The sequence below is a fragment of the Ictalurus punctatus genome, chromosome 9, assembly GCF_001660625.3.
Source record: "Ictalurus punctatus breed USDA103 chromosome 9, Coco_2.0, whole genome shotgun sequence".
Classification (NCBI taxonomy): domain Eukaryota; kingdom Metazoa; phylum Chordata; class Actinopteri; order Siluriformes; family Ictaluridae; genus Ictalurus; species Ictalurus punctatus.
The window spans coordinates 6,029,583-6,044,829 of NC_030424.2; the positions used below are offsets into that span (position 1 = coordinate 6,029,583).

Below are 15,247 nucleotides of genomic sequence, written 5' to 3' on the forward strand. Positions count from 1 at the left end.
CTGCTCAATGAAATGGAAGAGACCTCAATCAAACACAGGCTAAGCCTTTCTTCAGGAAATGAAACACTGCAGCCCTCCAGGCAGTATTTGTGTCTGAAAACCCGAATGAGAAAAGACGAAATGCAAAACAAATAAGAGAAGGACTTTGTTTTTGATGAATAATAACCAGCAAGAAGACACAAATAACTGTGGCTTTGTGATAAACTATTACAGGTATGCAGGATTATAGTGAAAAAGTATGACCAGAGTCAGCTGTTAATTGCTATGCCACGTGGACAACAGCGCAAACACACTCGCCCAACATGACCTGCCTTGTACAGTATGAATGTCTTTGGCCAGGCTGGTCAGAAACACAGAGGAGGTGTTGAAAATGATGAAGAGATAAGCCAGAGCCCACCAATGATGGATCTCACACACTGGCAGCAGGGGCCGGCAGCACTAAATGCCCTTCCATGCAAGGCACAGATAGCCTCGACTTCATCAAGGCCCTGCGCAGGATCATCCCCCTTCTTAATGGATTACCACTGTCTCCATGCAAGCACGCCACAAATAATGATAAACCGCCGGCAGATTAAAGCACCTTACACAATCCTCAATTCATTACCCCCCCCCCCCCCCCACCCCCCCCCTTCCAGATAAGGGCCAGCTAATAAAAATATGATTTTCTTTCCCACCAGAACAGTCACGCTTTTTTATCCATTAGGGGAGACAATGAAGGAAAGAGAAGGTGAGCTGGGTAAAAATCAAGGGGAATAATGACCATCATTTCAATTATGTAGCCTCCATGGTGTAAAAAGAAAAAGACTCTCAAGATTGATAATACAGAGGTACATGTGTAGAGTAAGATATTTCCTGAAATTAAACAACTTCTTGCAGGCCCTGGCAACCTCTAACAAGCTGCCAATGGTAACATGATCTCTTATTGTCCTGTAAAAAGAGGTTTTAAAACATCTACTAGAGCAGAATCACAAACCGTCTTGACATCACAAACAGCTTATGCACTGCATTATACAATTTTAAAAATATGTTTGTTTTGGAGTGTCAGATTTTGGGTAACTGCACTGGGCTTGGCACCCTGAACAATTTTTTTCTCCTGGACAGATTTGAGTTGACTTTCTAGTCTGCTAGTCTACTCAGGGCCCATGTAGTCATCACCAGATCTGTCAAGAATGCCATCTCCATTTTGTTATGTCCAGCTGCATATCTAGTAGCTAAAATGGCAGAATAGGGACAAAATGCTCACTTTCAGTACTAACATGCCAAAATGTCAATATCGGGAAGAATTACAACATGCTTATTTAAGATATAAGCTATAACCAAATACAACCAGCCATGACAGACGTTCAGAAAAGAGGCAGTAGACACAACAAGAAAAAAAAAAAACATTAATTTAAACCATCACACCATCCCAAATGCCAAAACCATCACATAGAGTTTGCCACAGAGCAGGCCATGAGGTCACGTGTAAAACATGCTGGTCTCCGTGCTGCGGGAAATGATGACTTTACCGTCATCCAGCTTGTCAACAGCGCTCTGCATGTAATTACCACGGCTTAAAGTCCAGAGCCTGGGTGGATTGGTGCCATCAAGAGGCGAGCGAAAGCCTGGCGGAGTGGAGGGAGGTGCCACAAATCCATACCCAACTTTTAAAATGTTGTGTGCAAAGAATAAACAGTTATAACATGGAAGGGTGAATAAGAAAGGCTAACGGGTATGGTTAAAAGCTGTCAATTGAAGTATGAATTTGCTTCAGGAGCAGGGTTTAGCCAGATTAGCCTGCTGTGTTGCCTTGCACACCATTTATTAGCCTTATTAGCCTAAGTCAGAGATTAGAAGTGAGCTAAAGGATTGGCAAAAAGAATGTCGGAGACAATAACAAAGATAATATTTACCAAAAAATGAGTAGCCTATTGAAACATCGCAAGAATACAATAACAGGCTGCTAATTAGTCAACAATGTAGAAATAAGAGATTCCATATTAGCTGTTGCTAGCTACAGTATTGTGTACTTCAATGCTTCCAGCATACTGGCCTGATATGTAAGGAATAAAACACCATGGATTGTGCTGTTATAGGGAAATAATCAACAGCAGGCTCAAAATGTCTGCAACATTTAGTTCCTGTGGTATGTCCTTGAATAAAGATAGATTCTATAGACAGATCTAGCTATATATCCGAGTAGAGGTTGTACCTTGTAAATCCCGGCCTCTGACCAGGAAAAAATTAAGAAAAGGCTCTTCAATGTGGAATTCCTACTTGGGAACTCGAGAGATGCCGTGCCTCCGAAATCAAGTACTGTGACAGTACCTACTGCATTCGATTCAGTACCTACCGCTCGGCCGTTGATACAGTACGTACTGATCAGTATAAGTGTTTGTTATGAATACAATCTGGATAAACTATATCCACCATGTTGACATTGTCACTTAAAAAGAGCCGACAGGGCTGCCTTCCACCATTTTTGATTCTGACAGCTCTTCTGCACCAGTCCCACTGCCTTATGGAATTGCGCAGTGTCCATTGGTTCCAGAGTCTCGGCGGACGCAGTAAGACATCCGCGTATTTCTCGCCTACTGTGTTATGAATACTGTGAATTCGGACATACTAATCCTTTGACATACTGCTTTTCACCTACTGTATAGTAGGGTCTTTGAGATATTTGGAAACAGCTATGGTCTCTTCAACTCCGAGCTCAGCAAGTGATGTCAAATCAACATGGCTGAGCACAAAAGACAAACATGGCAGCGTCTACCTACCTGAATAACGCATGGCCGCTTAGGGCTTCCGTACAACCTGGAAAGCTGGCCTATTCAAGATGGCGACGCCGGTGACGTGTCTGAGGGGTTTACCTCTTCAGGTCAACGGGGTCAAAACCATGCACTTTAGACCGTTCGCATGCGCTATTTTGAAATGGGTTTGAATTCAACTATGCCAACTGTGTAAGATAAAATACTGAGATTTTTTAAAATTATGTTCCTTCACTTGTTGAACATTATACGTTAAATCGGGGCTGTGGTCTGGGACGCTGATGTAGTTACAACACCCCTCCGTGCTCTGTTTTGGACTCTTCCGCGTTGTCATGGATACGAGCAAAACTACACAGACATGGCTAGGCTGGTGAAGTTTTACGGTCAGATGGAGCGCATTAAAGAGCAATATTTGATCAGAAACAGGTACACTCAGAGACGCAGAACACTTTTAAGTGTTAAGTGTATGAGTTTTTGTTCGTTACAGTATGAGATTTATTCAGTTTATAACTAAACTACTGTAAATCTGCGGTGTAATAATAACCGAATGGCCAGGAAGGCCACAGTCACCTGGATATGTTATTGAACTGATTAAGCTTTTTTTATTATTATTTTTTATTTATATTATACAGAAATGCAGAAGAGAACAGACTGCGAGAAAATGCTGCAGCAGTGAAGATTCAGAGCTGGTTTCGAGGCTGTCAGGTGCGAGCCTTCCTCAGGTCAGTGTGTACAAGATAAGTTCATTTTTATACTTTAAAAGATATTAATCCATTGATAAGATCACAGCAGGCCTCTTTTCTTTCTTAATATTGTATATGTTTAAGCAATATTTTGGTATAAAGTCTTCTATGGTGCCCTTCCATCTCCAAAAAAAAAAAAAAACAACTAAATTTCCCTCTGTGTGTGTGTGTGGGTTGGGTGGGTATATAAATACCAGGAAATAAAAACTGAAGTTCTAAACTCTCTTCTCATAATCACCTTTTGATCTCAAACCCAAATGTCTTCAGTCTACAGCAGAAAGAAAGAAAAAGAAAAAAAGATTTGGCCTTGCCGTTCCAATAGTTTCGGAGGAGAATGTGTTTCATAAACTGAAAAAAGTGCAATTGAAAAATGTGTGGTGATAAAATTTAAAATAGTTTTATTCTCCAAGTGCTGGTGGTCCATTACAGTGTTTTCATGAGCGTAAAGTGCTGTGGACAATTGCCGCCCCCGAGCTACGTCTTCTGTGGCCTCTGCATGCTAAATCATTGTCTATTTTAGTCTTTAGGCATAGAAATTAGCAATACCACTTGGTGCTCCAGCGGTGTAACCTCCATATATTTCTGTGTAGTCAGCAGACAAACTTCCAGACAGTAGGTTCATTTAGATTACTTTAGTTAATTGATCAGTGTGTTAAGTGGTTAATTAGGCACAATCTGAGCGCCTTAAGTGCAGTTCTTGGGTTACCACCTTCCCTATATACGCATTGATTTTCTGGGGTTATAAATGGTCTTCTTAAAACTGATGGCCACGTTGATTTCAGCATTGCCATAGACATGCATTTGGAGGGGATCATTTTGATGAATGAATGCAAATGTACAGTTGTCTGAGAAGCGCCAACCATTTAGGGCTCTTAGGAGGAAGCTTTCTAAATGTTCCTTTCACTGTTAATATCTAGCACAGATGATTCATTTGGATATATTTTTGCAGCTATCTTCACCGGAATGCGACTGTAATACAGAAAACATGGCGGGCTTTCAGCGCACGCCAGTACTTTAGGCAAAGGGTAAAGGTAAGCTGTACCATTGTGTAATATTGATTATGTTATGATTACCCTCATTAACATTCAGCGGTTACAGGCATGCCACGACTTACACCTCAAGTAGGTTTGTAATTTGACAGTATGTATTGATTAGCTATGAAATGCCTTATCTAAAAGAGGCTGCCGATGTGGTGCACTTATTCCTCTTCTGACAGTCATTACATAGGTATTGTTCTATGTCGGTTCTTTAACAGTCGACTTCAGAATTATTGGCACTCTTCAAGAGAACTGGCAAAAATTGTACTGAGTGCAAATATTCAAATATTACCTCCAAACAATTGGATAAACTATTTGTTCTTCCTCTTTTTAACAGTATAGTATTTTTAGTATTAACAGTATTGTTAATAGTAGTATTATTAATATTATTAGTATTAATAGTATTGTTAGGTAAGTGTGTTAAAATTAGACAAGCTTAGAAATACATTAAATAAATGTAAAACACATTGCCACCCATTAAAATGTATTATTCTCCATAACCATTAAATAAATGGTTCTTCAGAAATAATTGTTCCCTTTAACTAGATATAAGGCTTTAGGGTTTGTGCACATTTCTAAAAACACTTTGCCATCAATCATCACAGAAAGCCGAAGAGCTATCAACACAAAAGAGACAGATGGCTGTTGACAAGTCAGGTAATGGGTATAAAATATGCACAGGGTTAAAAATTAATTACAGTAAAAAAAATAATAAAAAAAACCTGTTTAAGTCTGGAACAGTTGAAAATTTGCCATGATCACAGATTCAGAATAGTTTATTCCTATGGTTGCTGAGTTCAGCTCCTGATTTATACCAGGCCTCATTGGAACTGCAATTAAAATACATTATATGGCCAACAATTTGTTGACACCTAACCATCACACCCATATGCACTTTTTGAATGTCCCATTCCAGATGTAATCCCCCTTTGTTGCTATAATAATCTCCACTCTTCTGGGAAGGCTTTCCACTAGATTTCGTAGCATGGCGGTAGGGTTTTGATCATTCAGCTACAAGACTATTAGTGAAGTCAGGCATTGATGTCAGGTGAGGAGGCCTGGGGTGCAGTCAGTGTTCCAGGTCATCCCAAAGTTTTTCAGAGCTCTGTGCAAGCCATTCTAGTTCTTCCAATGCAACCTTGGCAAAACATGTCTTTATAGACCTTGCTTTGTGCACAGTGGTATTGTCATGCCGGAACATGTTTGCCTTCATTTTCTCCGCAATTTGGCCACCTGCCATTTCCCACCCACCAGCCAGCTCTCTCAGTCATACAACAGCTACCAACTGTTGAGGGTGAAGGCTAACACGTGCTCCCTCAAAGACAAAGCCACTCAGAGGAAACTGCTATCTACCCTCTTCTGGATACATGAGCCCACAGACACCCAGGATTGGCTAGTGTCGCTGTGATTGACAGGGAAGAGAGAGTAATGCCTTCCCTACCACCCAGAGACCAGGGCCAATTTTGCTCCCTTTTTTGCAGACAAATGCACTAAAATATTGTGTTAAAATAAGCAACTATTCAGCATCCCCTTATGTTTAAGCTCTAATGATCACATTCTGTGTGTTATTTATTTAACATTGTTGCTCATTGTCATGCAGAGTGCTAATAGTCCTGAATATATTTAGATTGCTTATTATTCTATTATTTATTTTCTTAAAAGGTAATGCAAAATGTAACGCTGGAGTAAACTGAGTGAGAATTCTATTAGTAGTAGTAATCTGGAAGTTCTCTCAGGTTATTCTTAAATAGTGTTCACAGTTAATAAATCATATCCTTTCCTGTAGTGAATATTCTCTGCTATGGTTATGCAGTTTATTCCCCGTGGGGCGCCATTGATTATCAAACTCAGCATAGAGTGTTTTGCAATATATCTCCATTAGGTTCCAGTCTGACTAGCATAGATTTTCTTCAGCCATTACTACATTATGTATTAAGAACAGCCGTGTCCCTTCAATATGGGGTCTGACTTACCATTACTTCCTATCTCTCTCAGCTAGGTCTTTGTTGCTTACTATGTACATATAAAGCAGATTCCTCTTGTGCATGTTGGGAACAGGTCAGAAAGCCATGGTCCAGTGCCTGTAATGTAACCTTATCACTCTCTCTCCTCACAGACAGCATATTTTCTCATGAAGATGAATTTCTACAATAAGATGGCTGTCAAGGTAAATATATCTTCACTTTCTCTCAAGTTTATAATCTGCTGAAATCTACAAGCAGATCTTCTTGCCATTTGATAAGCATAAGTCAGAGTACAACTGATACACATACGATGAAGCCCTTGTTATATTACAGCTTAACAGTGATAGTTTCTTACTAGAGTGTGCTTAACTTTCTACTGCATGAATTATTCCATTTACATTGAATTTTTTTTTATGGATTTTTATTACTTGAATTAGTTCAATTAATGAAAATTTATTTTTTTAAAATTGAGAGAAAAGAATGTGGCGGGGGGTGGGGGGGGTTGTTGGTTAATTGTTGCTGTATAACAGTGTGCAATGGTTGAAAGTATCATATAGTCAAAAATAACACAAAATGTATGAAATTCCAATTACTGCATCTTCCAGACTATACATTGCAGAGGTTTGTTTGCACCTAGTACGCATGTACAAGTTAAAAGTTATATTGTCTAGAAAGGATTTACAGTTGTAAGGTGTATATAGATGGATGTAGTCAATCAAAATACATACACAAATTAGATCCAAGCATGCTTTGGTGACTTATCTTTTTAATTATTTCTCTTGAAACATAAAATGTAATAATGAAAATAAGGTGCAGTTGTAAAATGTCTGAAGTTACAACAGTTTTTACTTTGAATGTGAAAAAAAAAATTCTAGTCTTTTTTTTCCCCTTTTTTTCTTTTTGCTATGTAGGCCTGTTTCAGTTCATGAATGCACATACCACAGTTCCAATATCACATGTTGTTGCCATATGGCAACAATTACAATTTACATTTAACAGAAAACTAAAAATATACAAACTTGTTTAAATGACAAAAAAAGAAATGTTAACTTATCTCAGATGGTGTTTAATTTTTTTTTTTCCTTTAAACAGTTTTGCTTTAATATTGAAAAATAAAACTTTGAGAGGCCTCTGAGGATGACCGTCACCCTTCCATGGAACTGTAAACAGCAATTCCTGGTCATTTGACCTGGCTTTTTTTTTCCAGTTACATAGGAATATAGTAGTTTTGTATTATTGCCTAACAAAAAATTGGAGATAAATTCATAGTTGCTATATGGCAACACCATGCAGTAAAGGGAATGTAATTTTACTGATAATTCTTTATTTTTTTCTTTCTTTCTTTTTTTTTTTTTTTTTTAGAAAATATTTGTTCAGCAGATTTTATTTTTATGATTCAAACAATTTAGGCTTTATTCTTACATCATCGTACGGCTGTCCACATGTGGCAGACTCCAACCAGTAATAATGCACCTATATTCGTCAGTACCATCATTGCATCGTTAGCTACTCAGAAAGGTCTAAAGAGAGTAAAGTGTCTGGACCCCCCCCCCGCTTTTTAGTTTTAGACTTTAATCAGTTCCGCATGTTGTATTCCAAGACATATAAACTAGAGGCTTTATATTTGAGTGATGCATTGGCACTTTTATAGGGCTATCAATATGCAATGAAATTGTAGCTTTACAATCCCATGTAGCATTTTTTACCCCTGAAGTGAAACTTTACAACACTTACAAAACTTCGCAGTTTATTGAAGAATGGCAGGTTCCCACTGAGGAATGATATTACTGTGATGTTTGGAGGGCACTGGAAATCAGGAATGAGTGGCGATTTATATATCCATTGGTGTGTTGAATGTAGGCCCTGAGCCTGTGCTCTATGTCCATTCCTGTTACATGAGTCTAACTGGAGCAATGGAGCTTGACCTCTTCCCAGAAGTCCCAGTGTGCGAGGCCAAAGGTCCTGGAGTCAGTTAGACACAAACAGAAGCAACTCAACAAGGAAGATGTGTTTTATAGCTCTTGTAAAAGAAGAGACTGTTATGTCTAGGGAAAAAAGGGAGTGTAACGAATATTACAGGAGAAATGTGAAAGTGGAAGAATAACTTGCAAAGCCAGGGTGTGTATATAGAATACATCAAATTGATCATTTATGGATCTTTTTAAATAAGGTTGCGTTATCACTTTATTGTGTTTTTGTTTAGTGTTCAGGAGACCAGGATAAAGTGGTTATTGAGAAATGAAGGAAGGATTTTATCTCCAATATTACATAGCTATCCCCATGTCATGTCAATGCCGGAATTGGCGTCAAACTACAGTTCCCAGAACACGACGCAGCCTACAAACATGGCTGCCGAGAACTGTCTGGCTGTGTCCGAATATCATTACTACCCTACTAAGCTGCAGGCGAAAAGCAGTACGCCAAAGGAGTAGTATGTCCGAATTCGTAGTATTCATAAAACAGTAGGTGAGAAATACCTACTGCATCCACTGAGATTCTGCAGTATGGAACCACTGGACACTGTGGATACTGCGCTATCCCATAAGGCAACGGGACTGACGTGGTAGAGCTGTCAGAATCTGCACCGCATAGTATGTTCAGATTGTATCCATGCATACGACTTATACTGATCAGTACATACTGTATAAACGGCCAAGCATTAGGTACGGTATGTGATGTCGGACACGGCCTTTCACTTTCACTTGATTACTGATCACAAACACCTGGACTCAATCACACAACCACACTACTTAAGGGCTCTCAGTTCACATATTCACTTCGAAGTATACACTCAGTGTTCCCATACCGGTCAATACCAAGCCTTTATATTTTGCTATGTAGGTATTCTGGTTTTGATCCCTGTTCTGGTTTTCTGTTCCTGATTCTTGCCTTGCCTCGTATATGTTGTTTGTTTTCAGCTGAACATTGTTTCCTCTTCTTGATTTTTGCCCTATGCATTGGATTTGTTTGCAAGCGTTAATAAATCTTGAGCGTACCTGCACCTGTGTCCATATCTGCCTCCGTGACACCCCAGTGCTAATGTTACAGTCCACAGACACACATTAATCAGCCAGTTTATCAGGAAGTAGTCAGTTTCCCTTTTCCGTAACGCTTATCCTACAGAGGGTCAATGGGAAGTGACGGAAGAGCCTATCCCAGAGAACTCGGGGCACAAGGCGGAGGACACCCTGGATGGGTGCCAACCCATTGCAGGGCACAATCACACACACACACACACAACAGACAATTTGTATATGTCAATCAGCCTACAATGCATGTCTTTGGACTGGGGGAGTTAACCAGAGTACGCAGAGTAAACCTCAGAAGAAGAACATACAGACTCCCCACACACACAGGGAGTGGATGCGGGATTCAAACCCCTAACCCCGGAGGTGGTTTGGTTGTAGCTGTTTAACAGTAGATTTTTATTGGTTATTGGAGTGTTGTAATTGTAAGACACAGTTTTATCAATTACTATTTATTAATAGTTGTGCTCTTTTTCCAATCCAGCTTTACTTGCTCATACACATTCTTTACCAAAAGCCAATGTGTTAGCTTGTTAATAGAAACCAGTGTTTACAAGGGTGCACACATTTGTATTAGATCTAATTGGGCAATACGCATCATCGATTTTACTCGTCTAAAAGGTCAGCGAGAACTTGGATTTGCAGCACGCAATTACTTTATTTAGAATTATCTATTGACCGCTGATCAATGGCAATTTTCATTTTGTTTTGTTTTTGCCTTATTATTTTTTTTTTCTGCTGCTGTTGTTTTAATCTCCTAATTATCGTGAAGGACATGTGTCCACTCCGGTGCAGGACTGCAGCACTAAAGTTAGAGTAATGCTGTCCTGCACACTTAGTTGTGTAACTATGTGTAACAGCAATGTCTAAACCTTCTTCATTTATGGCAGTTCTTTCAGTGTAAAGTAAATTATATTATTCACCTAACATTCAAACAGACAGTGATGCATTGTAGTTAATTAAAAACATTGGCATTGCACACGTACGGAAACCCAGCATGAAAAAAGTCAAACGATAATGACAAACAATAATCCTGACATTTCTAAATGAAACATTTCCTCGACAGATACAACAGAGATGGAGAGGCTACTACATAAGGAAGTACGTTCACAATTACTATGAACGGAAGAGGTATTTGGAAGCCTTGGCAAAGAAGAATGAACAAGTCAGGTGGGAGAAAACACTCTAAAAATAAGAAACATTATTTACCTCGTATTATGTTGTATTTTATATTGTCTTGCACTAAAAACACACACACACTTTTTGTTTACACTTTATTTTAACATGTATTCTGTATTTGTATCCAGTAATATTACTAAGATTTAAATCCATGAATTTCTACAAAGATAAATTACTCCTGTAAACTGTAAAACGTACATATTAATAGCATGCCAGACATTCTTTGCCCATGGGTTATTCAGAAACGAATGTTACGAAATAAAAAAAAAAAAAAATTAGCCCCTCATTTCAGCCAGCTTCTGCATTAATAACACATGCATGCTTCGGGGCTAAAAATGATACCATCTTTTACTTTTGATAAAAACTTGAAGTCACACGTTAATGTGGCCAATATATTTTGTGGGAAAATATCTTAAGGGTTTTGCTAAAATTAAATGTAAATTTGTTAAGTGCTCCTTGGATCAGTAACTCCAGCTCCCACCAACGACACCTCCAGCCACCAGAGGCTCAACTCACTTAAGTGATGCTGCTTGCTTTTAATGGGGTTTCTCACCTATGAGTCACTTTCTCTAATGTGTATGAAACACTGAGGATTTTTTTTTAATGGCAGGTGTTTTACAGTATCCCATTGTATTTGCTGAAAAGTTTGTAACACATGGGCCGATATATTGACAATTGTAGATATTAGAAAATTGTCTAATAGTAGTAAAACTCAGAAGAATCTTTACATACATAGTAATAATTATGATCATTGTAAAAGAATAGAATTTCTAACTGCAATATATATATGTGTGTGTGTGTGTGTGTGTTGGTGGGTGGGTGGGTGTGTAAGAGCAAAATGGTCAGATTGGTTCGATCTGCCAGTAACAATATACTCCTATATTATTTACTCATATAATCACTCTTTGCAACTGTTTTTACTATTACATTAACTATTTACTTCCCAGTTCAGGGAAAGCATCATTTCTGAAGTTTTCTCCCTCTCTCATCTTAAGTAGAATTAATTGTTTATGTCTTGCACTACTCACTTTATAAAATACACTGGGGGAAATAAGTATTGGACGCGTCAACATTTTTATCAGTAAATATATTTACAGTCCTTCCATATATTACACATAACTTTATTTATGGACTTTAATGTTGTGAATTCTTTATATGTGCGGATTTCTTGAGTTAATACTGATGTCTGGTGAAAATTTCATGTGAATAGCTTCATTGGAAATATATTTACTGAAAAAAATGTTGACGCGTCCAATACTTATTTCCGCTACTGTATGTAGATATATGTCTATATCTACTCACTCACTAAATGATTGCACTGATTTTGTGAACCTGCTCCACTTTGGGCTTCGAATAACCGATAAGTGATGCATCACCCTTTAAGGTCTGTGTAACAGGACTTTAATTCATGTAGCTCTAGCGACCAAATAAATTATTCAGAATTTTACTTATAGTTCCCATTGAACACAAAGCAATTGGCTCAAGCTGCCAGTGACCCTCTACTTCCCTCCTCTTATCTATCTATCTCTCTCTCTCTCTCTCTCTCTCTCTCTCTCTCTCTCTCTCTCTCTCTCTCTCACTGCCAACAATGAAAGATCTCAACCATCCAAAAAAAAAAAAAAAAGAGAAGCATCCTTGCCTATTCATTAGCTGAGACTTGATGACAGGAGCCACTATGTTCCAGTGTCCGTCTTCATCCTGCCGTCCCCTCCTGTATATCTTAATGAAGTCAAGGCCCAAGTTCACTGCAGCAATTCCACAGCAAGAGTTTGTGCAATATAACACTTCATCATTTGTCAAGAAGACACTTAAAGTTCTGCTGCTTAATAAGGGCTTCCTCTGGGCTTGAGTAATTAGAAGTGAGCGGCTTGCATATTTACTAAATGCGGAGTGTCATTGCCACTGTGGCCTGTTTCCCGCATGAATTATTTCTCTATCTGTAATAAACAGCTGGGTAATTATTACAGCCATAATCAGATAAATGTCTCTCCACGATGTTGTACCAAGGCAAGTCTTTAACTCTTCAGCAGCGTAGGGAGGGAGAATTGATGGACTGCTAGGCCACTTTTGTGACTCTTGCATACCTTTCAAGGACATGTGAAAAGCTGGCTTCGTTTACTTAATGTATTGTAAACCTTTGCAGAGTGTTTAAGGCAAGTACCTTATCATAGTAACAATGAACTAATTAACGACTGTGGAATGCAAAAATATTGAAACACTTTCAATTTATGGTCAAACAGTCAAACCTTTATAATATATATATTATATATATATATATATATATATATATATATATATATATATATATATATATATATATATATATAATATGTAATGTACTCAGAAATAAAATGGACAATCTATACTTATCACATGGTTAAAGAGATGTAAAAGTGAAAGGCTTATGGGAGCTATGTACAGAATTGTGGGTGAAAACCCTAAAAACTGCTTGGTGTAACTTGAAGAATCGGCAGACCCTACTACAAATTTGTTCAGAGTTAGAAGTGTGTATGGTGCGCGCATGTGTTGTGGTGTAAGGACACACAAAGGTCATCTGTGTGAGCTGCTCCCGTGTCTCCCCACTGGTCCATCAGCACTAATGAGCTTTATGTGTTTCCCCATCGCCTTCCTCAGACACAGATTGAGATCCCCTCCACGGTTACAAATCTGTTTGGCTTTTGTCCACTACAGTGCAATTAATAATAAGTGTGAGATATAGGTCAGCAAGGTCACACAGACTATAGTACCAAACACACACACACACACACACACACACACAAAAAAATTTAAAAATCAGAACTGGATTGAAACTGCATCCAGCAAATACAGGAATTTCAGGTCGCCACACCACAATATAAAATATTATGCGTCCTAAATCATGACAATTATTATGTACAGTAATGTATCATGTACCCAGTATTGTCTGTATTGCTAATAATGAAGGGAAGCTGCTGTATTAAGGAGGTCGGTAGGATATTGCAGATGAGATCAAGCTAACTGGTAGATTTCACTCACCATTAATACAGAAGTCCATTTCCTGCAGACTAAGATGTCACTATTCTACATATTTCATTTTGTAATTTAATCTTCTGCTGGGAGAGAAGGGGGGGGGCAGGGGGGTTCTGCAAAAGTGGTGATTTTTAAGTGTCAATATACTCAGTTCTATAATCATATGTAAAGTGGAATGATAATTGAAAAAGTGAGAGCTCGGTGGAGGAGGCTGCTGAACGACTGCGCTCTCTTTCTGTGCAGATTACATTAGAACAGGGAGCAGGTTTTGTTGTTGTGCGTCACATTTTGTTGTTGTGTGTCGCATGTGTATCTATTCTGCCATGCTACCAAACAGCTGTGTGTATTTCTATTATAACATAAATACAGATTACTGTTGTGCATGTTTATATGTACAATAATTACATTTTGCAAACATGATATAAAAAAAAGTAGAAGAATAAATAATTCATGAAGGACTATTATAGTGTTTTTTCATGTGTTGTTGAAATTGTTTCATTCTGAATTTTTTTTTTTTTTTTTTTTTTATTTAAAGGAGAGAACTCGAGGAACTAGCAGAGCACCAGAAAAAAGAGAGAGAGCGCATTGCCATGGAGAGAGAGGAGCAGGAGAAATATATGCAAGCTCAACGACTTCACTTCCTTCTCAGCACCAAACAGGTCAGCACCCCACACACACGCGCACACACACACACATGCACACGCGTACACACTGAAATCTGTTCAGGTTCTAAGCATTAATGTTTACAGTAATCGACTACCAGGACTCTTGAGAGCAGAGTCAAAGTAAGAAAGACACAAGTTGTGTTTTGGTGAATAAGTTATTGAGGCAGAATATGGCATCACGTTAGAAGGTTTTAGACTGAGATCTGCTGGTGTATCAGACAGTGCAGCTGCAGGGCAACACACATCTCAGCGACTAAGGAAAGAGGAATATTTCATTAGAAATGTCATCAAAACTCAGCCAGTCAGGGTAGGACAAACTCACTTTTAATACTTTTAAATGGCTAAACCAAGACACCATTTAATGTGTTTGATTTCATATGCTCAGAACACGAGAAACAAAAGTAGTGTTTAAGTGCATGTTAAAAAGTGCCTGTTTATTCTACTCCAGCTATAGAGTTGTAGAGTTTTTTTCTTCCTGGTTATTTTTCTTCCATGTTTTGGTGCTGTTTTTTCCCCTTTTTCCCCCCAAATTTTAAACGATGGTTCCCGTTGTTGGAAAAGCTCTGTGAACAGTCAGTATTTTCAGTCAGTTTTAGGTTGTGTGACAGCTTTTTAGCCGATTCCCGTTCACATAATTTATCACAGCCAAACTGTTTCAGGCGCATGTTTTAATTTTTCACGACTTGGCAAAGAAAACGTGTGTAAACAAGAGCATGTAAATTGCCGGTGAAAAGGTTTGCTAATAAAGCTCGACTCATTTCGGCTCAGGCTGTATCATTTAGTGCATTTTAATGCGTTTTGAGCAGGAAAACCATGAAATGAACATAGAATTGTGTTTTGTAGATGTGATAATAATAGCTGTAAAATAGAGGCACCA

At 38.4% G+C, this 15,247-nt stretch overlaps 1 protein-coding gene across 1 annotated transcript in view; it reads left to right on the forward strand.

The window, feature by feature from the left end:
• The first annotated feature begins 2,936 nt into the window (after window positions 1-2,936).
• Window positions 2,937-15,247, forward strand: part of spata17 (spermatogenesis associated 17) — a 33,594-nt gene continuing 21,283 nt past the window's right edge. The window contains exons 1-6 of the mRNA XM_017475397.3: window positions 2,937-3,173; window positions 3,380-3,469; window positions 4,440-4,521; window positions 6,644-6,694; window positions 10,584-10,687; window positions 14,241-14,364. Coding sequence (XP_017330886.1) covers window positions 3,106-3,173; window positions 3,380-3,469; window positions 4,440-4,521; window positions 6,644-6,694; window positions 10,584-10,687; window positions 14,241-14,364 — 519 coding nt within the window. The 5' untranslated portion in view covers window positions 2,937-3,105. The remainder of the gene's footprint in view (window positions 3,174-3,379; window positions 3,470-4,439; window positions 4,522-6,643; window positions 6,695-10,583; window positions 10,688-14,240; window positions 14,365-15,247) is intronic.